At 43.6% G+C, this 23436-nt stretch overlaps 2 protein-coding genes across 5 annotated transcripts in view; both read right to left on the reverse strand.

Annotated features, from left to right (window-relative positions):
- Positions 1 to 2489: 2489 nt before the first annotated feature.
- LOC103066120 (putative short-chain dehydrogenase/reductase family 42E member 2) lies at positions 2490 to 14910 on the reverse strand. Its single transcript, XM_025164616.2, has 11 exons — positions 14662 to 14910; positions 13718 to 13813; positions 12981 to 13032; positions 12129 to 12244; positions 10895 to 10970; positions 9157 to 9239; positions 8411 to 8548; positions 7556 to 7621; positions 6012 to 6075; positions 5197 to 5270; positions 2490 to 4020 (listed from the first exon to the last, which is right to left on the reverse strand). Exons 1-11 carry the CDS (start codon positions 14908 to 14910, stop codon positions 3868 to 3870), a joined length of 1167 nt encoding a protein of 388 aa, XP_025020384.1. The 3' UTR covers positions 2490 to 3867.
- A 789-nt stretch (positions 14911 to 15699) lies between these two features.
- VWA3A (von Willebrand factor A domain containing 3A) overlaps positions 15700 to 23436 on the reverse strand; it is a 41261-nt gene continuing 33524 nt past the window's right edge. For 2 of the 4 annotated variants that reach the window (XM_088148090.1, XM_015887522.3), the window contains one exon: positions 22059 to 22187. The gene's annotated coding sequence lies outside the window, so the exon portion shown is untranslated. Of the gene's footprint in view, positions 15823 to 22058; positions 22188 to 22220; positions 22641 to 23436 lie in introns of those variants that run through there. The other 2 variants (XM_088148088.1, XM_088148089.1) reach the window with 2 other exon arrangements.

Raw genomic sequence — 23436 nt, forward strand, 5'->3', positions numbered from 1 at the left:
AAGCAGCTGGAGGTAGAAACGGTATTTTGACCCTTAGACATCTTTCCTTCATCTGAACAGGAACCCCTATTTAAAGCCCTGGAGAACAGTTTTCACTCGCGTTGCTCTCTTGTGTGACCTCCCAGTTGGAAACAAGAAGCTTCTTTAAACAAATCTCCTGGCAAGTTTTTGGCCTCTGACAAGCGTCCCAAAAGAAATCCAAAAGGTTTTGGCTTTTCTCTCCCAAAGTGTGGGGGAGGGGGGTAGAATTGGCTTAGGCTCATTTAATAAGCAGCAATATTCGTGCTGGAAAATGGCCCCGCTTTGTTTCTGCATTCCAGAAAACGAAGGGCATCTTTTGCAGATAGCCCATATCCATGCATCCCTTGGCCGTATGGTGCCCCGTTTGCTGCAGGGCATCTTAAAATGAATGCAATCGTTTTGGTGGAAATGACATCCTCATTCCCAAGGGGTTTGATCCTGGGCAGATATGCCCGGAGGATTGTACTAGCTATCTACCCTGACCCCATAATTTAGTCCACAAATAATACTTAGCAATGCCCACTGCAGGAATGAGATACGGGCAATGGGAGGCCTCTATAACAAATCATGTCTCTCCTCCCTTACTTAAAAAAAGGATTGGCTTTAGGGATCCTGTTTCAGCAGCATGGGCTCCTTCCCTTTCTCCTCCTTTCAGTCTGACAAGCATGTATGTTTTGCTTTTCAGTGTCAATCATCCAGATTTTACTTTGTTCCAGGGGTTACCTCCAGCCAGATTTTCCCTACACTTTCAAAGGAGAGTCACACCAGCAGCAGGAAACAAGACTTTTGTGGCACCATAAAGAGACATGCTCTTAAGATGCTGCTCCAACAACAATAATACCCCTCCATATACCCCCCCAAGAGCACCCCAGAAAAGTGCTCCGCTTTTCCACGGGCTGCAGAAACAAGCCGGGAGGAAGGGCTCGTCCTGAACCCGCTGCCCCTTGCGACGGATTAAAAAAGAGGAATTCAAAGAAAAACGGAAAAACCAGCTTTGGAAACCAACAGAAGGAGCAGCTCCAGCCTTGGCTCTGCGTGGGGGGCTGGCAGTTCCCGTCTGCGCCCCTTCTGACCATAGCTGAATTTGAGGGGGGGGATGGCTGGATGTGAGGAGGGGGCAGGAGGGGGAGAGAGAGGGAGAGAGAGAGAGAGACGCTGATTCCTCCTTCTAGCTGAAGACACGCCAGTGAAGTGGGTGGGTGGGTGAGTTTCAGGGGCTCTTGGCAGGCCGGTTTACCCTGGGCGGGGAGTCAAGCCGAAGCCCCCCCTCCCAGTCCTGGATGGACCCCCCTCTCCAAACTGGGGACCGGGAGGGCGACGCGGGAGGCGATCAGCTCCAGCTGCCTCTCTTCGGCGCGGTGATCGGCGCGTCCCCCCGGCTGATCATACTCCCCGGTCAAGCTCGCCCCGCCGAGCCATCCATGTCGAAAAGGCTGGGCCGGGGGATGCGGGGGGAGAGAGAGGGATGCTGGACGCGGGGCGGGGGGGGCAGCGCGCAAGCTGGGAAGCGAACCTAACGCCCGTCCGCCCGCCCCGGGGCTGGGCCGTAGATACCCGATGAGGCGCGCACGCAAAAGGAGCGATGCGCTCGCCGCGCTTCCACCGCCCGCCCCTTCCCGCGAAGGGGCGCAAATCGGGGTGTGTGTGTGTGTGTGCTGGGACCCTGAGCGTCTTCCTATGGGTTTGCACCTCCAGCATCCCAGGATAAGTCGGCGTCCCCTTGGTGGCTAGGCTGGGCATTTTGAAAAGGGAAGGGTTCAAGGCTAGGAGGACACCTCCATGAAGTCACCAGGAGCTTTGAACCCATCAAGAGAGACTTGGTCAAGATTTTGAGTTTTCTTTTCCAAACTGAGATAGAGCAGTGTTTCTCAACCCTGGCCACTTTAAGATGTGTGGACTTCAACTCCCAGAATTCCCCAGCCAGCAAGGCTGGCTGGGGAATTCTGGGAGTTGAAGTCCTCACATCTTAAAGTGGCCAGGGTTGAGAAACACTGGATCAAAGGGTAGAGATTAACCAGCATCTCCTGGTTAATAGTTTGCACCAATCAGCCAATGTACCCCCTTCTTCATCTTCCACTTTTCCATGCCCTGGAAGTCTCCTCCCCAACTATAAATCCTAACCCAAGTTACTAGTCCACTTGATTCATCTTGGGCAGGGCTGGGCAGGCATCCTTCCAGGGCTGATTTCCTCTCCCCTCCCTCCCTCCCATCAGTTCTCCAGTTCTGCCCTCCAACACATACACACAAACCCTCCCCCCCCCCCACTCCCCCACTATAAACATATCCTCTGGTTGGATCCCTGAACAAAACCAGGATCTGCTGAAATGGGGAGAGGCCAGGGGGGCGGGGGGGCGGCAAAAGTCACAATCTCTTGCAAGGCTTCACTCCATGATTTTGCGGGGGGGCTACACCCACCTTATTGAGAGAGAGAGAGAGAGAGAGAAGAATCCATCAGCAGAACAGACGTCACTGGACTATTTATTGTTCAGCTTAGAAATCATTACATTTATTTAAACAGAAACATAATACATCTCACGATGGCGGTAAACGTTGTGACCGGTTTTGGGGTGCTAATCCCCAAAGAGCAACCTCCAGGCTCTCACGTGCCTTTCCTAAATTGCTTTATTTTTAAAGCTGTCCCCAAGTGGTCACAGGCCTTTGAAGCTGAGTTACTCTGTTGAGTCAAACATCCAGACAAGCCTCCCTTCCACATGATAAATACCATTTGATCTTAGCTTGAAGGCCACAATCAACTTCCAGTCCAAACCTACAAATAATTCTACAAATAATGCAACCGTCTGTGTGCACGGGATGAGTTCTTGCACACCATTTTTGGGAAGCACTTTTGCTTGTAAGAAAAGGTTTGGGTAGCGAACGTTTATCCGGCGTGAGTTGATGGGGAAATCGTAAGCCGGGCCAGCGCTTCCTTCTCCCTCCAGCATCTCCACTGCAAAAGTGATCATGGAGCTGGGGAAGGATGGGAAAGGGGAAGAGAAAGAATAGCTGTAGTAGGACGAAATGATTTACAAAGAGAAGGGCTCTATTGCACATCCACAAGATGATTGCTTTGAGACTGAGTACATCAGAAATGGGGAAGAAGAAAATGGTGACCCGGGGGCTGGTTATAACCGTTCCTCCAAGGTCGGAGTTTAAAATGTTGTATTTGTGGTGCAGAACTCCACATGGCCACTAGATGGGGCCAATGCTTTGGAGATGTCTGTATCACTTGGCCGCCCTACAGCGGCCACCTGGCGTTTTGCGAGCCAGCCAAGGAAACCCTGCTTCCGAGAGTTTCAGTTGCACAATTTCAAAAGCAAGGGAAGTATGCAAGTTCCTCAGGCTGTCTTTACAAGGGAGTAACAAGTAATGGGAGAATCTCCAAAGAATATTTTGCTGGCACTCACAAGGCCTAGCTGGCTAATGGGCTAAAACACCACAAAAATTATATAGTACTCTTGGGTACTGATTGGACCTCCTTTGAAGAGCTGCCACAGGTGACGGAGAGACACTGGTGACTACGGTACCTAGGACAAATGGTTTCAACCTCGGAAAGGTGTAGTCCAGCCCACCTTCCAGTTCATCATCCATTTTCCGACCAAGCTCTCAGTCCAGGGCTTTGCCTTCCCCTGTTCCCCTGTTCTGATTTGCTTCCGCCCATGTCAAGATTAAGAAACGAAAAAAAGAAAGTCAGGTCAAAGCTCGGTGCCAAAGGAGCCATCAGCCCCCTCGAGAGGGGCCAGTCCACCTAAAACCAAGCCATTTGTTCTCCATATGCTGAAAAGTCTCTGAAAACAGTTAAATAAGGAATAAAGGACCCCACAATAAAATAAAAGCCAAATATGAATATTATCGGAAGGAACATCCTTCTTCTTTATGCGTAGGTTCTGTTTGCAGATAATGGCCCATCACCTCGGCCGGCGAATACGGCTTTGGAGAGTAACCCAGCTGGTTACGTGCTTTGTCTATCGAGAAAGTGTTGGTAACAACGACGCTTTTCACCTGTGAAAGGAAACAGACAATGACATAAAACAAGTGGTCTCTGAGCTTTTTGGATCCGTGGCAGATCTTAGCAGTGGGCTGTGAGAACACTCACAAAATGGCTCCCGGTGTAGGCCTGGCCTGGCAAGTCACCAGCTGTGCATTCAGCTGATAAAATCCACAAGGACAGTAGGCTGGCCAGACGCAAAAGAAGCAGCAGGCGAAAATTTTAGAGGATTTTTTTTTTTTTTTGACAACATGGAACCATTTCTTGAAGAGAGAAGCCAGGCAGAGCCGATCTGAGATGAAAAGCGAATCCTGAAGATATCTCAGGCCTTAGTGAATCAAGAAATACTTATTTTTGGATGTCATTTTGCAGCTTGGATGCTTAAAACAGCCCATGGCTCGGGGATCGTGCCATAGTTGTCAAGGTTTTGGTGTTACAAAACAATCTTTTGGATCTCACTCTGATAAACAACTAGGCTGATGAAACAGTTTCGACGGTGCCAGCAGAAAGCTGGGTTAGTCTACAGTGGCCCCAAATCAGGAGTCTGTTAGCACCTTTTCCAACTAATACATTTTATTAAAAGGTACCAGGTTTTATGAGCTGCAGCAAACTTCATCAGATTCACACAGTGCCTTGACTGATGTAGGATTTAATCCGGGGTGAGTTGGAAGTGAGCAAAGATAGGTTAGTTACACAGACACAGGTGACAACATGAGGCAGATTGCAAGGACCTTCTCATTGTTAATACAATGGTAATGTATTAAAAAAAACCACTGGGTTTGTTGAGATCTTGTGAGATGGGCTGAAATATTTTGATGTATGTGAATTCAGCCCTTTCTCTCTCCGTAAAGGACTTCTGACTAACCACAACACCAAACTGAGTTTCTTCCAGTTATTATGGACTACCACGCCATCATCCCACCTATGTTGGCTGATGGGAGTTTTGTCCAGAAGTCACTTAGATTGGAGAAAACTACGATAGCATCATCTCCCTTGAATAACTGCTGTGCAAAGGTTAGAGGGCTTACTCTTAAGACAGGTTCCCATGTTTGTGGTAAGTGCCCCAGCTGGAAGAAACAAAGGTGTGGTGGAAACAGGGTGCTGGTAATCTCCACTCACAACCCAGTTCCTTCAGGTTGCTTCCCTGCTGTTATCAGAGCAAGCAGAAAAATTATGATTTTTTTTTTTACCTGCATTTGGGTCAGCAATGGTGTAAAGTTAAATATGGGATTAAGAAGCCAGTGCAGATATTCCATAACGATAGCTGTAGGAGAAAGAAGATTAACATTAAAAGGGCAGGAATGAGGAATTTTTGGATTAATCCAGATTTAAGAGTACAAGAAAAGCATGTGGGCGGAACCCTATGGATTGGCCTGCCCTGATCAAGGGATCGCAAGGTGTTGATGGCAACCTTTCTGGGTCTTGAAGGCATGGACATCTAGGTGCTCCCAAACACCTGTCCCAGTTGATTAAACGTTCAAAAAATAAGAATAAATTGGAAGCTGCCAGGCCCCAGAACAAAGCATCAGCCTCTCTACTCATTGATAGCAATGTTTTTGGGTCCCACATAGGTTGCTATCAGATGGTAGAGAACATCTTGGGGGCTAATTCACCTGGTAAACAAGTTTTTCAAGAAAAGGCCAGACAGCCATTTGTCCAGAATGGCATGAGGATTCCTGCCCTGGGCAGGGGGTTGGACTAAAGGACCCCCACTTCCCCTCCAACCCTAGGATCTAAGAGTACTTTGGGACTGGCCATGCCCACCACAGCCACCACTTTGTGATTGAAGAGCTTCCTCTTGGTAATCATTTTCTAAGCACACTAAAGCCATTCCCCCAAATTCCGATGTGTCTCACTTAACAACAACGAAAGGTTACTTATTCTTGCCACAAACAGTGTATTGATTTATTTTATTTATGAATAGAAAGTCTTCATTAAATTGGAGATTTCCCAGACAAGGTAGGCCAAAGGATGTTGAAGCTGCAAAATGAAATGTTTTGATTACCTGTGATTTTCAAAACAAAGGGGGAAAGATACAGACTCGGCTTCTGGTGGTCCAACTTTTCATACTGTAAGGGGCAGAAAAGAAACACGCATGGAAAAAAAATGACATCTTTTCCCATGCCATGATGAATTTCAAAAGTCGATATGGGCGAGAGTTACATCAGGAGCTAGAAATCAGGAGAATCTGGTAGCAACTTTTCCAACGAACAGACTTTCTCAAAAGGCAGGAGCCTTTGTGAGCTCGCTTCATCAGGTGCATGGAGGGCCTAGATGCAACTGGAGATATCGCTCCATGCATCTGATGAAGGGAGCTATAGCTCATGAACCCTTAGGCCTTTTAATAGAATTTATTAGTTGAAAAGGGTGACCCCTGATTTTCTGCCACCATAGGCCAACTCAGCTCTCCTTCCACAATATCTACTGGGAGCTAGAGTTTCTCAAGGCAACAATGTTGGTTGTGGCGTCCTTAGTGCTCTCTGAGCTTGGTTGTTTGGTTGGTTGTTGTTGAGCCTCCATGTGAGGGAGTGTAGGGTTTGATCCCTGTTTATATACAGTCGTTTGCCCTGCCAGTTTTGGTAGGAGAGTGGTTTTCTCCTTGTGGTATTGACTGGGATATTGTCTTCTGCTTGATTGTTTGTCTGGTGTTAATCTCTGCTTATCTGGATGTTGACTGCTGGAGAAGATGTGTTCTGGTCTTTTGGTTTCCTTCTTAGCTTTTTTATTGCCTCTTTTGAACGGTATGTAAATATGGTTTATCTCTTATGTGTCTGTTGATGGCTGATTTGTCTGAATGCCAAGCTTCCAGGAATTCCCCAGTGTTTGTGGATTTATCATCTTGGAGTCCTTAATCTCACAACACATGGACAGACTCAACCACAGTCTCAATCTAGTTGGGTAATGAAATATCTGCAATCAAATGACAAAGCTCAGAAAGGACCAAGGACTCCACCGTTCAACCCTGAGCTGCAGATAGTCTCTTCCACTGGAATGTTGGTTGTATTGATAACCACCTGCCTCTTAATACCAAGAGAAGCACAAAGTAGATTGGTTAAGTGGCAGAATGGCAAGATAAAGAAACAATGGGTTTAATCCTCAGGCAGCATAAGAAGACTCTCTACTTCATCTTGGCAGAGGGGAAGCTGTTGCTTAAAGTAGCTTCTTTGTCCTATACCATGAAGATCCTTAACTAGCTGAGAAAGGTGTCTAGATGGCTTCTGCTGAGTTTGAGCTCAATTTGGTCTTTGTCCAGGACTCCATTGGGGGATATTTCCAGATCTTTTGGAATTCTGGAAGTTGTCCTAATGCAGGTGCAGAAAACTGGGGTCAACACTACTCATTGCAGGAATGCATGAAGTGGGATACTGTTTTGTGATGAGGTCTCCAACAGTTCACCAGGACTGAGAGCTCTTTTGCAGAAAGATGGTCTTGCTCGTCTACATCTCTAGCTCAATGACCTCTTCTATCATGGTGGCCTTTCTACAGAGTATGCCCTATGACTTGGTCTCTTCTCAAAAGTTTTTTTTTCTAGGCAAGAAAAGCTCTTACCAGAACTACTATCCATTTGAAGAAATTGACTTTTTCTCCATCGTGTACAAAATAGGCTTGACCACTCTGGAGACAAATAAAAAGGGGGAACGAGAGAGAAAGGAGAGACACAAAATGAGAGCTTGGAATGTCCATTTTTCTTCTCGTTTTAAAAACAATGACATTGTGCATTTAAAATTAGAAATGTGATTTCATCCTTGTACAAAGGTCAACCCATCCCATAATTGTCAAAATCATTCAAAAGGGTGCAGTCAGACGCAGTGTTAACCTCTACGATAACATGCATGCAATTCTTATATTTTTAAAATCTATATTAGATGTATGCTTTTTTTTTTCCTGATTAGCATCTGGTGGGTTAAATCAGTGTTTTTCCAAACTTGGCGACTTGAAGATGTGTGGACTTCAACTCCCGGAATTCCCCAGCCAGCCATGAAGTCCACACATCTTCAAGTGGCCAAGTTTGAAAAAAACACTGGGTTAAATCAACTTTTATAGAAGTGTTGGGATCAAAAGGAGGGTGACATTACTTCATTTTTCTGGCCATTTGTATTTATTTATTTATATGTTGGGTACTTACAGCTGCCCAACTCACAAAGAATGTGATTCCAGGAGGCATGGACCATTAAAAACAGAATCACAATAAAGAAGCAAGCCAAAATGAAAGCAAGCAGACTCAGCAACATATATTACACCCCACGGGACAGCTTATCTGATCTTGGCCCAAATGCCCCAGGGCATAGCCAGGCCCTCAAAGCTTTGCTGAAGGCTAACAGTCCCACAGGGCAGGCAACTTGACTTCTGGCAGCCATTCTTGTCAGAATGGGCCCAACGTGGGGTCAGAGGGGGACTACTTACCGCGATGAAATTTTTCTCTGCCGTCAGAGCTTTGCTGGCAAGGAGGAAGGCTTGTGTTGCATTATCTACATGAATCCAGTTCATCCATGTGTCCGGGGTTTCAGAGATTAAGTGTACGGGATGTCTCTGGATAACTTTCTATGAAAGGAGAATAAAACATAGAGTCATGCCTTCCGCCCTTCTTTCTATCGAGTAATTATCATCTTATTCTTTTCCCCGTCCTCTTGGGCCCTTTTTAATCTCCAGTGACTTCTGGATGGATTTTATTCTTCTTTATATAATCTAGTTTGAATGGTAAAATAAGTCAAGGCTACAATGTTGCGCAACAACCAAGTACCTTTCAAAAAGTCTCGTTCGGTGTTCCTCAACCTTGGGAGCTTTAAGATGTGTGGACTTCAACTCCCAGAATTCCCCAGCTGGCTGGGGAATTCTGGGAGTTGAAGTCCACACATCTTAAAGCTCCCAAGGTTGAGAAACACTGGTCTGGTTACTATCAACAGGAGCATGACGCTTTTGTATGGAATCATTGCTCCAGTCAAGTTTTGACAAAATTCCTGCTCTGAAGCTGGGCTGGGTTGAAACGCTCAAGAGGAGAAGATGAAGTTTAGGATTTTGTCGACGAAAGAGCCGTTTCTATTAAGGGTGTGGCCATCCCAGCTTTTAGCTCCACTTTCAGCTCAGAAAAAGGGGGTTTTGTTCTAGTCGTTTTGCAGAGCACCCTCAAAGCTCAGAAGAGCAACGCGTACGATGAACACTGGAATAGTTCTCTGATCTCCTGGGCCGTAGATTCCAGAGAAGCGAAGTGCACATGTTCGGAGCTTCTCTCCTCCTGCAAATAAAATGAAATAACTCAAGGGAATTTCTGCTGGACAAAGCAATGTGAAAAAGAATTACAGAGCAACAGTTATTGATTCTCCCCCCCCCCCAATTTGCACCAGTTTGCAGGTGGGGATGGGCTCGGTGAGAGAATAACTCCCTTTGAGCGCACTTCTGATCTGATATATACAGCCAAAATGTGGGGGGCACATCCTCAAAACTGGGGCCCTTCTGGCTGTGTGGGACTTTGCCTCCCATCCTCCACAGCAGATTGCTGCTTGCTGGAGATAAGAGGATTGTCATTCAGCTCGTAATTTGGAGGGGGACTCATTGGAAAAGGTGACATACAGTGGTACCTCGGGTTATGAATTTAATCCGTTCCGTGACTCTGGTCGCAACCCGATTTGTTCGCAACCCGAAGCAAATTTTCCCATAAGGTTCAATGTAATTACCGTTAATCTGTTCCAGCGTCCGCAGACCACGCGTCGAGGGTGGAAAAACGGCCGCGGACCACGCGGCAGGGCGGAAAAACGGCCGCGGATTGCGCGGCAGGGCGGAAAAACGGCCGCAGATCACATGGCACGGGCGGAAAAATGGCCGCGGACCATGTGGCACGGGCAGAAAATGGCCGCGGACCATGTGGCACGGGTGGAAAAATGGCCGCGGACCACGTGGCACGGGCGGAAAATGGCCGCAGACCATGTGGCACAGCGAAAAATGGCCGCAGATCTGGTTCGTACCCCAAGGCGGAGTTCGCAAACCGAGGTAAATTTTTGCGGCCAGAGCTGGTCGTAACCCGAAAAGTTCGTAAGCAGAGGCATTCGTAACCCGAGGTACCACTGTATATTGTTCCAGAGATATTCTGCATGGCGTTCTCAAGCTCAGCCTTGACACTGAAACAAGTTTAAGGTCTGCATTTAAGGTGGTTTTCCCCATCCAACTTGAATGGTCATACAGGTCCTCATTTAGCGACTGCCTCGTTTAGTGACTGCTCATAGTTACGCCAATGATGAAAAGTCACTTTGTGACTAATCCTCGCATTGATGACCTTTGCAAGTCTGTTAAGCAAAGGAAAGCTGAAGTCAGATTATAAAATCATGATGTTTCACTTAGTGACTGCTTTATTTAACGACTGAGTTGCTGGTCGCAATTGTGCTCGCTAAACGAGGACAACCTGTATAAAGCTAGTAGACATGTGATGAGAGGGAGGGGAAACTCTGGAATTTGTTCCAAGTCCTTTTCTAGCAGTGGCCATAGGAGAGAGCTGTATTTTCTTTGGTGTACCAACAGCAACATTTTGTATCTGTCTGTGTGTGTGTATGTGTGTGTGTGAATGAACACATGTGTACTGGAAAGCATGGAGTGGGCTGCAACCATTCCACTCTGGGTCACATGACTGGGAGGGAGGTGGCTTAGAATGGAGAAGATACCAACTTCTAAGCCATTGCTCCCAACTCCCTAACCCCATCTTTCTCTGACCAGCTTCTCCCAGGACATCAAATCTGGTCCTCTTTTGTTCTGGGTTTGGAGAGCCATCAGCTAGGGTTTCTCAGCCTTGGCAACCTTAAGATGTGTGCTAGACAGAGTCCTGAGCCTTTTCCCACAATGTTTTCCAACCTTCCGTCCGGTCAAAAAGGAAAAAGGAAAGAAAAACTGCTCTGAACGTACCCTGAAGTGAGGCTCCACTGGCAGCTAGAACCATCTGCTCTGCAATTGTTTTGGTTCTGGAGTAGTTGTCCCATTGCTAGAAGAGAGAACACCGGTTTTTAGTATCTAGTGGCCATGTGTTTTATTGCAATGAATGGTCAGTGACCTTCCCACTGGGTTGTTTAGATGTCACTCTCTGAATTCCCCAAACTATGTTTTTGATTGGCAAATAGCTTGCAAACTATTGCTGCTGTTCTTCCCACATATTCCAGTTACTTTCTGCTTAGCAAAACCTGAGTTTCGGGTTTTATCTCATCAATCAAACAAGAGCTTTCATTAATGTTCTCTACAGGGGGGTCCGTGGGAGAGGGGGTGGGGAGAATGTCAAAAGAGCCAGGATAGAGGTTCCTTTTTTACTTGAGGTGCAACAGCACAGTCGTGCTGCCATCTTGACTTTTTTGACCCCTCCCCACCAATGCTCCTCCTTCTAAACCAAGACGGCAAACTGAATGATCAGTTGTGGTGTGGAAAAAAGGCCAGGCTGAAATCTAATGCTCCACAGGCCAGTTTTTCATTGTCTTATTTTTGCAAATTATATATTTCCATTTACATTAATGTTTTGCAACGTGGTCAATTTAAAATGTGTGGACTTTAACCTGGCCATTGCAAAAATTCTAGTCCACACATCTCAAAGTTGTCCCGGTTGCAAAAGATTGATTTATATGTTTAATTTGTTCCTGTTCCCATATTTATCTGAGGGTTTTGGAGAGTGTTTTGCATGGGGCTGGGGGTGCACATTTCCCCAAACCTTTCCATGTTTGTTTATAGCGTGGCCAAATATGCAGAGTTTGACAAGGAAATTTGTTTAGAGAACTGCATTGCAAAAATAGAAATTTTATTGAAATTAAATAAGAAAACGAATGACTAATTTGTGAAATTGGAGAACCGCACTGCAAAATTCACAGAAGGGTGAACTTTGAAGGGTAACGGAATTCTGATTCGAGTATTAATAAGAGCCTCACCAGATAAGCTTGAAAAAAACAAAGCAGGATCAGAGGATCTCATTAGTACTGTTATTGCAAATTCCAGAGGTGTAAAACTAGAGCAAGAAAGAAGACCATTTCTGGAAAAAAGCAAGGGCAAACCATTTCTTTACTGTTCAATTCAAGAGAGCTCAGTTTCTAAATGTGAAATTAGATAAATTGATGTTAACATGCAAACTCTCCCCCATCCAATATATTTCTCATCCAAATACCTTCTCGGGCGGAAAATATGGCAATGTTTCATCTCCATCTTCAATGGGAATCCCTCCGAATATAACGTTCACTGTACTGGCATAGATCAGTTTGGAAATGTTTCCTGATTTGCAAACTGCAGAGAAACAACACATAAGCTATGACACAAAGGCTGTCAGGGGTGTTTGGGACATCCTAGGAGGCTGAGTGCTATGGCTTTTCATGATCTTAAAAACAATGTTTTGGTAGAGGGTGTTTCTCGACAGCACATGTCTCGGCGCTTTCAAGGATTCTCTGGGTTCCCTTTGACTAGATAAAAGTAGATGAACAAAAATGGGTCGTATAAGGAGGAGTCAGGAGAGGACGAAAAATACACCAGCACATTTGCTAATTCATGGGAAACTAACCCGCTTAGACATTCTGGTTATTGTGGTATGTAAGGCTGTATATGCAGAATTCTAACTACATATATATCAGAATAAATAATTTAGACCAGTGTTTTTCAAACTTAGCAACTTTCAGATGTGTGGACTTCAACACCCAGGATTCCCTAGCATGCTGGCTAGGGAATTCTGGGAGTTAAAGTCCATACATCTTAAACCTGCTGAGGCTAAGAAACTCTGGTCTAAACATATCCCATTGTGTTGTTGTTGTTCACAATAACACTGAAGAATGGCATATGATGGGTTCCTGGAGGAAAGGCAAGATATAAATCTAACAAATTAAGAAATTAAGCCAACTATGGAACAGCCAGCCACAGATATCATTCACTATTTTTTCCTGCAGAATGTAGTATTATAGTAGGCTACTGAGTTTTTCAGAAATGGGAAAGCTTTCATGCATTAGTACAAATGAGAAAAACGGAGGCCTACCATCAATGATCACTTTTGTTCCTCCCACATTGACGGACTCAATCTCTTCTTTCTTTAAAAGCAAGAAGCAACGAGATGGAAAGAATCAGAAGAAGAATTATTTATTCAGTCACATCCAAACTTTGTGTCACCCTTCTCCTCTCCAAAAACCCTGGCCTCTTTTTCAGTTTAAAGAAGGATCTGTAAATTTTACAGAATAACTATTGTCCACATAACAGGGTTGTACCTACCCTGCAAATGATTTCAAGGAAGTCCTTTGGACTTCGCACCACCATAGGCTCTCTCCACTACTCATTAAAACAGCTGCCTCATTTTTGCATAGATGCAGCAGCTTCCAGAGTCACGCTGGTAAAGCAGTGGTTTTTTTTTTTTAGATTCACATGGAAGCCTAAAAAAAAAGGCAAGCTCCTTTAATGAGTAGCAACTTATTTGTTTATTTAAATTAATTTGATTTAGGTGCCACCTGACTCCAACTGATTCTGGGTGGTTCAGGATATATTATCATAAAAAAATCCAATACAAACCAGAACAAGACAGGATCTGGACACTATGTACAGCCCTAAACCAAAACAACAATACTTTGTTATTGTAAACTGCCCAGAGTCACTTCTTGTGAAATGGGCAGTGTCCAAATTTGGAATATAAATAAATAAATAAATAAAATAAACAAAGACACAGCCAACAAGGTTACTTATACTTACTTATAAGCAGCAACTGACTCCGTATTGGCCACTTACTTGCTGTGCTCCATCCATGCCAATGCTTGCCAAATGAAATACAGTGTCAATTCCCTCACTAGCTTTGAGCACTTTCTCATAATCCTGCACATCACCCTGGGAAGTATGTGTGGGGAAAAAAGAATTGCAGATGAAAGCAAGACTCACAGAGGAACATGGACTGCATCAGCATTTGCTGGATAAGTCTTGCAGTGTTGCAAGATCTTTTCAACCAACTTGGACACTCAGTCTGGTAAATACCCAACTCCAGATTACAATAATAGATTAAGAATAAATCTATGGTTACGGTGATTCAAGCCAGCCTTCGCTCTGGTGACTCCATGGACAGGTCTCTGTAGCTTCCCTGGCAACATTTTTGGAAGTGTTTGCCAGCATGTTCTTTCTGAGATCTCTTCTGACTTCACAGTCTAGGCCTGAGAGACAGGGACTGGCCCAGAGTCACCCAGCTGGCTTACGTGCCTAAGACAGGACTAGGACTCTGGCCTCCCTATTCCTACACCTTTAACTTTTACACCAAACTGGTACAAGAATAAATCAACATCAATCTTTTTTTTTTAAGTTACTAATTCCAACCTCCACACTTAAGGTGACAAGTTCATTTCTGGAGTCATTCTGTATGCCTGATAAGCTGGACCCAGGTCTCTGGTTTTCCACTAATCCTGAAAATGAGGAATGAAAGTCCCCCCACGGCCATAAAACTCCCTGGGGGACTGTGGACCAGGGGAGTGGGGATACCCAGTTCTAATCCACCCTCAGCCACCTTTAGCCATGGAAGTTCTCTGCAGGACTTTGGGTTGCTTGGTCTCTCTCTCAGCTCAACCTGCCTCACAGGTTTATTGTTGTGGGGAAACCCTGGAGGAGAAAGTCCTACATATATTGGCTGAGCTCCTGGAGGACAAGTGGGAGATCAGGGTAACAAACAAACAAATAGGTGCCCATCCTACCTGGAGGAAGACTGCTCCTTCAGGTATTTCCCATGTAGGTTTAAGTATATCAAGCAAAACAACACGGATCCCTTCCCTGATGAGAGCGCAGGTCAGATAGAATCCACAATAACCTGATCCACCGGTGATCAACACCTTCAGACCTAATGAACCCATCTGCCTGGGGAACCTGGAATCAGATGGCTTGCCCCTCTTGATCACACTTCCGCTGGATCTCTTTTGGACAACATTCTCATGCTGGCAAAACATTGTTGGAAAACCTGTGTCTGGTTTAAAAGGGGGCCTGCAGTAAAATCAGCACACTGGATTACAAGCCTTCACGAAAGAGTTGCTGGTGGGCCTTCCAAGATTTTCCTGCATCAAATCAAAGAAACAATAACCAGTGGTTATCATAAACTCATGATTTACTACAAATCACCATGAGAGCCCCGTTCAGCTAAGTTCATTTTAACCTGCTCACAAAAATCCAGGAGGATGGGAACAACATATACGTCTACCTCAAAAGAGTTCCATCCTTTTCCAGATGTTCAGGATTTTTTAAAAAGGGAAAATGAAATCTTGTTCATGACTGCATTGGTAAAATTTTGCAGCTGATTGGAAAGCAAAAGAAAGAGATCATCCCAGGAGAAGGCGTTATTTAGGCTTTCATTTTGCAGTACTGTACTTCACATTGATTTTTATATTCTTTTATCTTTCTCTTAAACAGTATGCTTTCATCAAGTGATACAATAGCCAAGTAACAACTATTACTGAACAGTCTAAATAAAAGTCAAGTTCCCATAACCTGGTCTCCATATGACTACATGAACAGATTCTTGTAGTTTTCTTAATAATAAAGTGGACGTGGCCTTCTTAATCCTAAATCATAATAGTTACCTTTAGCATATAGCTGTCTTCTTTAACAGTCTTGTAGTGAAGTGAGATCCTCTGGTTTCCTTAGTAGTGTAATTTTCCAAGCATCAGTGGAACCAATTTTCCAAAACCAGTGAGGGCTTTGAGAGAACCTTGGAAAATCTCTTATCTTTTATAGCAGCTTCCTCTTGGATAAGCAAGCTAGCTTTGATTGATATTACCTGTCACCTGTCACTAGTCAAAAGATGACTAGTATTTCAACACTCATCCAGGATGTTTTAGGTAGTTCCAATCTGTCATCAGAAAAACCTGGATAAGAACCAATATGAGTCATATAGAATTATTCAACTGCCTAAATGAGCAAGCAAGATCTGTGCTACAACAGTTTCACGCTTTCCCAACAATCCTGTAATTTTCAAATGGTGTGAAACCAAGATTCGGTTGGTCTCTAACCCCCTTACTGGGTAACCTGACATGTTCCTTCCCTTCCCAGTGTTCAATGCCCAAAGTATATTGAACTTAGAACAGTTTTGAGTTAGCAAGTTGTATAAATCCAGTCTTTGCAATCCATATTTTTGGCTTACTACATAGTGCCAATCCTGCTGGTTCAGATTTATTCAATAAACCAGAGTTTACCTTTTTGATAAAGGGACTAGCTTAGCATTAGAAGCTGGTATCAAGATTCAGGGGTGTGTGATAAGCTGGAACACTGAGTAAAACCCAGCAAGATGAATTTCAACAGGGGCAAAAGTATTCTATTTGGAAAGGAAAAACAACAACAAAGAGATAAGATGTGGGATGATCACACTGGGCAGCAAGATGCACAGAAAGGATCTGGGTTTTTTGGTGGATCGAAAGCGGAACATGAGCCAACAGTCTGTTGCGGCTGTGGAAAGAAAATGCAACCCTCGGCTGCATTAATAGTAGTGTCAGAGAAGTCATTGTTCCTCTCTTTTGCAGTGATGAGACCACAACTAGAATATTATATTCCATCCTGGGCATTGTATTTTAGAGACGCCATTGACAAACTGGAGCATGTCAAGAGGGGATCAAGTGAGATGACTAGGGGCCTGGAAGAAAAGACATATGGAGAACAGTTGGAGGCTTGGAGAAGAAAAGGCTGTGGGGAAGAAATTATAGCTGTCTTCAAGTAACTGAAGGGCTGTCATGTAGAAAGATGGAGCAGAATTGTTCAGAGTTGTTCCAGAAGATTAGACAAGAAACAAAGAGTTTAACTGACAAGGAAGTAGATTCCAGTTGGACATGCAGAAAAAAAAATTCTAATGGAAAGAATGATTTGGCAATGAAATAGATTACCTTGGGAAGAAAAGGACTTCTGGTGAGGACACAGAGAACTAGACGTACCTGAAGGAGCGGGGATGTGTGGCCAGAAAAATCTCTCCGAAGAAAGGAGAGATCGTGAGATTGCCCACATGTACCCCGGACAGCTGCTCCTCATGAGTAGACTGCAGAAACTGAGTTTTTTGTGGTTGGCTTATGAGTTGAGCAGCTGGGAGTCAAGGGATTCCATCTAAGCTCACAGTTGTAATGTAGCCGATATGGACACAAAATTCAGCCAAGCCTCATTTCTTAATCACTTTTGGATTTAATTAATTTACAGCTAAAGAGAGAGTTTCTGAGCGGCAGGATAAGATTCCACTTGGTGAGTTATCATTTTTTCTGGATTACAAAGGAATAAAAAAAAAAGTTTAAAGACTTAAGAACTTCTGGCAAAAAGCTTAACAAGGAGTCCATGCAAAAAAGTTTAAAACGGATAAAGGGGACAGTTATTTTGAAAGATTACTTTTTAGTGAACGTGGTTTTGAATAAATTGGAATTAAAGTAGGCAAACAAACTAGAGCTTTGTGGGAATGTTTTTTGTTTATTCTTAAAGAGTGCAGACAATTGGTGGATTTTACAAAACAAAAGGTGATGTGATGGAGGTTCAAGGACAGAAGCGTTTCCTCACCCAGCGTTTCGCCTGAGCCTGGGAAAGCGAAGAGGATGAGACTGGCACCACCCTAAGGAATTCGTAGTGTTTAGTTGCAGGCTTTGGGAGTTAGAGTTAGTCTGGCGAGATTCTATCTAGCAGGTACGAACTAATAAAGTACCTGAGCTGTTCTAGTACTGACTCATGGAGTTTCTTGGGCTGAACATGACAGGTAAGGGTAATATGAGCCAGACTGTGATGCTAACTGTAACTGCGGAGATGTGGATTGTGAAGCTGACCGGATGGAAAGATTCAGTACTACCCACCACGGAGGAACGGTTGGTGAAGATGATGGAACTCGCTGCAATGGCCAAACTGACTTGTTTGATCAAAGAAAAGACAGTATCTGTGTTGACTGCTGACTGGAAACCCCTTAGAGACTTTTTGCATGAAACAAAAAAAGGCGATCTTATGTTTTAAGGTTTTGATAATTAGACAGATTATAGAAAGAAGAGAGTTGTGTTATAAACATAGTAAATTTATAATCCTACTTATAACTGCTGTAAAGATGATCAGAAGCTGCTTCTTTGTCTCTTTTTTCCCTCTCTTTTCTCTTTTCTTTTTCTTTCTTGCACTTTTAGCTCTCTGATTTCTTGTTTCTTCTTTTCTTCTTTTCTCACTCTATATTAGTTTCTATTAGTTGTTTTCTTAAAATCTTTAATAAAATTATATGAAAAGAAAAGACTCTTAGGCCTCATTCAAAGAAGCAAGACAGGAACCACACAGATCAGCACACAAGAAAATGCAAGAGTAGTAATATTAATGGAAGTTAGGAAGCCATAACCACACATTTTTTATCGATGATTGAAAAACCATCACTTATACAAACATGGTTCAAATCCCCTTGTATTTCATTTTCCTTCTGACCTTACAACAGACAATTATTTTGGGGCAGGAGGACCTGTCCCTTTCCTGCCCTTGAATGAATGAATGAATGATTTTTAAAACTAACCCATAACCAAAGCTCTCTTGGTAGTTTACAATACAACACAATAAAAGAGATCAGTATGAATAAAAATATACAGTAAAATCAAATAAAAGGCAAAATAAAAACACCATATAAGCTGCAAGGCAGTCATTCACAAATGAACACAGTATGGATTAAAATGCAATTAAAAAGGGCTGGGAAGATAAAAAGGTCTCCAGTTGGCACCAAAATGAGGCTAATGTGAGCAGAAGTCAAACCTTTCTGGGGAGGGCATACCATAAATGGGGTGCCACCACTGAAAAATTTCTTCCTGCTGTTAAGCCCCACCTCATCTCCTTTGATGGGGGGACCTGGAGGAGAGCTGCATTGGATGACCTTAAGCTCTAGGTGGAATGGCTTCATTCACTGCATTATGGTTTACTGAGCAAGCCACAATTGGTTGAGTTCATACAAAGCCAGAAGCAAGCATTTCATGGTTACATACGTCCCTGAACTTAGTTGGTAGATCGGAGTATTGGAGTTCTCCAAAACTGTGTCTACAAGTTGTGGCTTCCATCCATTCACCATCTCTGATATTCCCCTCTCCACAATCAGATGTCACAAGCCAGCCAAGGTTAATCACAAGGAGTTTGGATTCAGGCAACAGGACAAAAAGTGTCTTTCAACTTATGAAATCAACTGATTGACTGCCAAATGAAATTGGGTAGAGGGTTTAGGAAATTTAAATGATGAAATTCCTTTGCCTTCAACTGGTTACACAAACCCACATAATGAAAGGCGAGTTCCAAGATATACAGTAGCAGCGAGATGTGTATCAGAGAAACATCAGTGACTCAACCCAGACAAAAGCAACACCAGCCATGTTGGAGCTTGAACTGCAACAGATTTAATTGACCATCAGTTCCAATAAAAGACTAAGTATTTCATAACATATTTAACTGGGGCACTAACTAGAAAAATCACAACAGATGATCCTATACAACAAACGTAGGATCATTTGAAGGCAGCTTCTGTACTGCAGATCAGAACTGCTCTAGCAGTGTGGTACCATTCCATGGGTGTTGTATAGCCTACTGCTTACAATTTAAGGTACTGGCTCTGTCGGGGTACCCTCTCCCTATCACACCATCTCCTCCCCAGAGAATCTATTCCTCCCTATTAAATCAACCCAGAAAGAGATGCTTCAGGTTCCTTCCCTTGAGGGATTAAACAGAGGTGGGCTGGAAACAAGTCTTTTCAGTGATGACCCTGTTCCCCATCACTCCTGTCATTTCATCAAGCCACGAAGATCTGGTACCTAGAAGATTGCGTGGTGGAGCCTGTTTTTAACCTTTAAATGTAATGGTTTTTTTTCCCATTTATCCTTTTTATCTTGATTTTGGGGGACAATTAATAAACCTTAGTTCAGTGTGAAGACATATGCCATCACTCCAGCCTAGCAAGGCAGACAGAAAACACGACCAGATGAACTAATTCTACTTTATTGTAAAGTTCCATTAACAGAGTCTTGCAAGTCTGAAAGTACATCTCTTCCCCCCTCACCTTTACAGTCCAAGAAACTAGGGACGGTCCCTACTGAGACGTTTGCCATGCCCCCACTCCTTCTGCAGGCTCATCTACCTCTTATGTGACCATTCCCATGGCTGCTGCTCTTCCTCTGTCTCCCACGGTCATTCCCACAAACCATGACAACTCCAATGCTTTCAGATCTTCAACAGTGTTTCCAAAGGTAGCCTCATCCATTCAGTGCAATGGTATGCAACCTTGAATGTGACTTTGAGTCATATTTTGAGAGTGACATATATCCATCCATTGTCTTTCATCCCACTGACGGAATGAATATGAATTGTTGTAAAGCAATCTGTACAAGTACCCATGATGTGAATAACGTGGGTTATGTGTTGACGTATGTCATGGTTGATGGATGCACATACAGCCGTATATGATCAATGTGGCATAAGTACCAATTAATTTGAAGATGTTCATGTTATAGGAAATGCCATGGCTAATCAATTCATAAGATGGTTTTGAGACCAGTGTGAATGGATGAAAACTGGTACCTCTTTTGATGTTCCTTGAAAGAGCAGCATCAAACTATTATCTGATATACAGAAATCTAGCAGACATGGGCATTGGGGGGGGGGGTGTCAGAAGAAGTCAGGATGATAGTTGTGACTGTGAGATAGAAGTCCTGCCCCTTACGTATAAAACTGTGGTTTTAGTCTGGGAAGATTGATGTCAGGCCTAGCCCAAGGAACTCCAAGAGACAATGCTAATTCAGTTCAGCTATGTTTATTAAGGGGATGCGGTGGTGCAGCGGCTTAATGACGCTGAAAGTTGCCAGCCAGAAATGGTCGACGCTTCAGCGGTTCGAGTCCAGCCTTCGCGTTAGCTCCTGTTTCCTCCCCAGTTCCTGTAAACCCAACAGTTCGAAAACTCACGTGAGTAGATAAATGGGTACTCTCACTCGGGTGGGAGGAAAAATGCTGGCGGCGCCTTGCAAAAAAAGGAGTCGGGAGCAGTTGCCGGTAAGTGCGAAAAACCAAAAAGGGCACGAAGCAACGGAAACCCCGCCTCCTGCGCTCACCAGCTGGGGCCTGCTCTAGGAAGGAGGCACTGGCAAACCACTTCCAAAACAATTGCCTTGAAAACTGCAAAAAGGACTCGTCCAAGCAGTCACTGCAGAGTCGGTAACGACTGAGCGCAGATTTTTTTTAAAAAAATGTTTATTAGCTACAACCTCTAGCAAGAATCTTCCCAAACTCAAATCGCAGTTCCCAAAGTCATCCAGTTACAACAGTGTGAATTCCTCAGGGAGGTGCCAGTCTCATTCTCTTGTTCCCCCCACGCTGTTCTGGCAAGCTAAGAAAATGTTTCTCTCTCTGAGCCTGGCCTTCATAATTCCATTCCATCACACCTGGATGCCTCTGCTAGCACGGGTGACAATTTTAAGCACGGCAATCCTTTCTTTAACAGGATTGTTGATTGTTGGCTGACTAACTTTCTATAACTCTACAGAACAGCACTGCCTGCGGACAATGATGGGGAACTCAAACAGTGGGTAGAATTCAGTGTTGCTTTTCCAAGCACTGGAAAGGAAGACGTGAAAAAGATGGCGAGGCTTAATTGAGGTTCAAAGATACTCAAATGGCTATGTTGTTATTCAATATTTCCCCTGGGTGTAATGGGCTGTGAGAATAACGTTGAGAGACAGGAGAAAGAGCTGCAGGTTAGACAACGGTCTGATAAACGAAATCTTGAGTTCAAACCAGAAATGTAATTTGAGAAAGTGTTTTAGAACTGATCCTCTTTAGTTCTCTGGAACCTAAAGGGAGAGAGGGGAGAAGCGCTTTCAGATTTGCAAGATTCTGTTACTGTAACCTTACAATAGAAGTGGTATTAATATTCATGATTTCGGTTTCCTGGTCTCAACTACCTTGAAGGGCTGACACTGGGGCACCAACTTCTTAAAGCTAGGTAAGTCTATAGACCAATTAGTGGTGGTGGGGAGCTAGGACAGGCATGAACTGAAGAAGCAGCCATGAAGAACAACTCTCAAAAAGTATTAAGCAAAACTTATTTGTCAGGAGACTTCTTCCGCAAAGTGGATCGACACGAAAAGGGCCATGATGTTTGACATGTTCTCTCAATCCTTCCAGAAGAAACATGTTGTGGTGACGGTGGTTGATTTATTCTTCTCCTTTAATCAAAGGGGAAGCAACAACAATTTTGGACAGAAACAAGGCATCTGAAAATCTGAAAGGATAATGGCTGTCAGCCAAACAGAATAGGCATGTACCTATTTGAGGTAAGGACAGCATCTCTTTGAAGCAAATAAATAAATACACCACACACATCCTAATTCCAAAGGTCTCACATTTCACGCAATGAGCAGCTGAAAAGTTTGGCAATCAGAAAACATGGTGTTTTATTCAGTATTTAGATTTTTGGGTTTCACAGATAATACTATTGGGAAGATTTGCCGTTTCCTATGCAGAAAAGTTAGCATAGGTTTCACATCAAATTTTAATACAGACATCACTTTGTAAGATATCCATGTGAGCTTCTTTTCACATGTCAGTTGACTTTCTAATCTGGTTTCCTAACATTAAAACATATTGCGCCAGTGATTTCATGCCATTTTTATATCCTCGGAATATAATGTTCAAAACTTTCAGAAGATTTTGACCAGATCTTTGTCTTATTACTCTGGGGAGAGAAATAAAATAAAGGAAGGTGGAACAGGGATTTGCCAAATGAAATAGTCAACTGCCATAATACTGAATGGTCAAACCATTTGTCATGTGGTAGGCAACTGAAAAGGAAAATAGTTAGTTTCCAAGGTTAACCTTCAAAATACCTGGAGTAAATACAGTTCTAGGATGGCCCATAGGCAGAATTTCAGAAAATTCAGCTTTTTTTTAGGGAGCAACATATCTCTCTATTTTCAAGTTCTGTCTATCTGCTGCACCACCCAACAGCCTAGACCAGCCATTGTTAACATATGACCTTCCAGCACATGTTCTATAATTCTCATCATCCTTGTTCATTGGACATCTGACTCAGGATGATGAGATCAATAACTTTGGAAGGTGCCATGTTCAGGAACACTGACCGACAGTAAACCAGGATATCACTTTGGAAGAGACCTTGTTTTACCTTTTGCCCTGCTTTATGAGTTTGAGAGAAGCCAGTGGCCCCAAGATCCAGAAGATGATGGAAGTTGTGGGAAATGAGTTTTTTCAAAAACAGCTTCTGGGAACAGCCTCTTACATCTTCAAAATGTACACAATCCATTAATTAACTGCAGTGCAATCCAATAAACTGCAGTGATGTGAACAGGCATATTCTTATCACATTTGGCAAAGCTGAAAAGATTGTGTCTAAGTAGATCCCAGATTAATCGCAGTCATGTATGCTTTATCATGGGGGGAGGGGGAAGAGAGGCTGTATGAGGAATATATAGGGTTTTTTATTCCTGCTGTCCTAAATTGGGGGTGATGTA

This window comes from Python bivittatus, unplaced genomic scaffold (genome assembly GCF_059951505.1).
Source record: "Python bivittatus isolate LINGU-HERP-01145 unplaced genomic scaffold, Pbiv_v1 ctg000560_np1212, whole genome shotgun sequence".
Taxonomy (NCBI): Eukaryota; Metazoa; Chordata; class Lepidosauria; order Squamata; family Pythonidae; genus Python; species Python bivittatus.

Coding starts and splice junctions, on each gene's coding strand:
- LOC103066120 (XM_025164616.2), bottom strand. CDS start 14,910: ATGTTTTGCCAGCATGAGAATGTTGTCCAAAAGAGATCCAGCGGAAGT. Junction 8,549..9,156: donor GAACTATTCCAGTGTTCATC/GTACGCGTTGCT, acceptor CTCCTTTCATAG/AAAGTTATCCAGAGACATCC. Junction 4,021..5,196: donor CATTGCTGACCCAAATGCAG/GTAAAAAAAAAA, acceptor TTCCTTTCACAG/GTGAAAAGCGTCGTTGTTAC.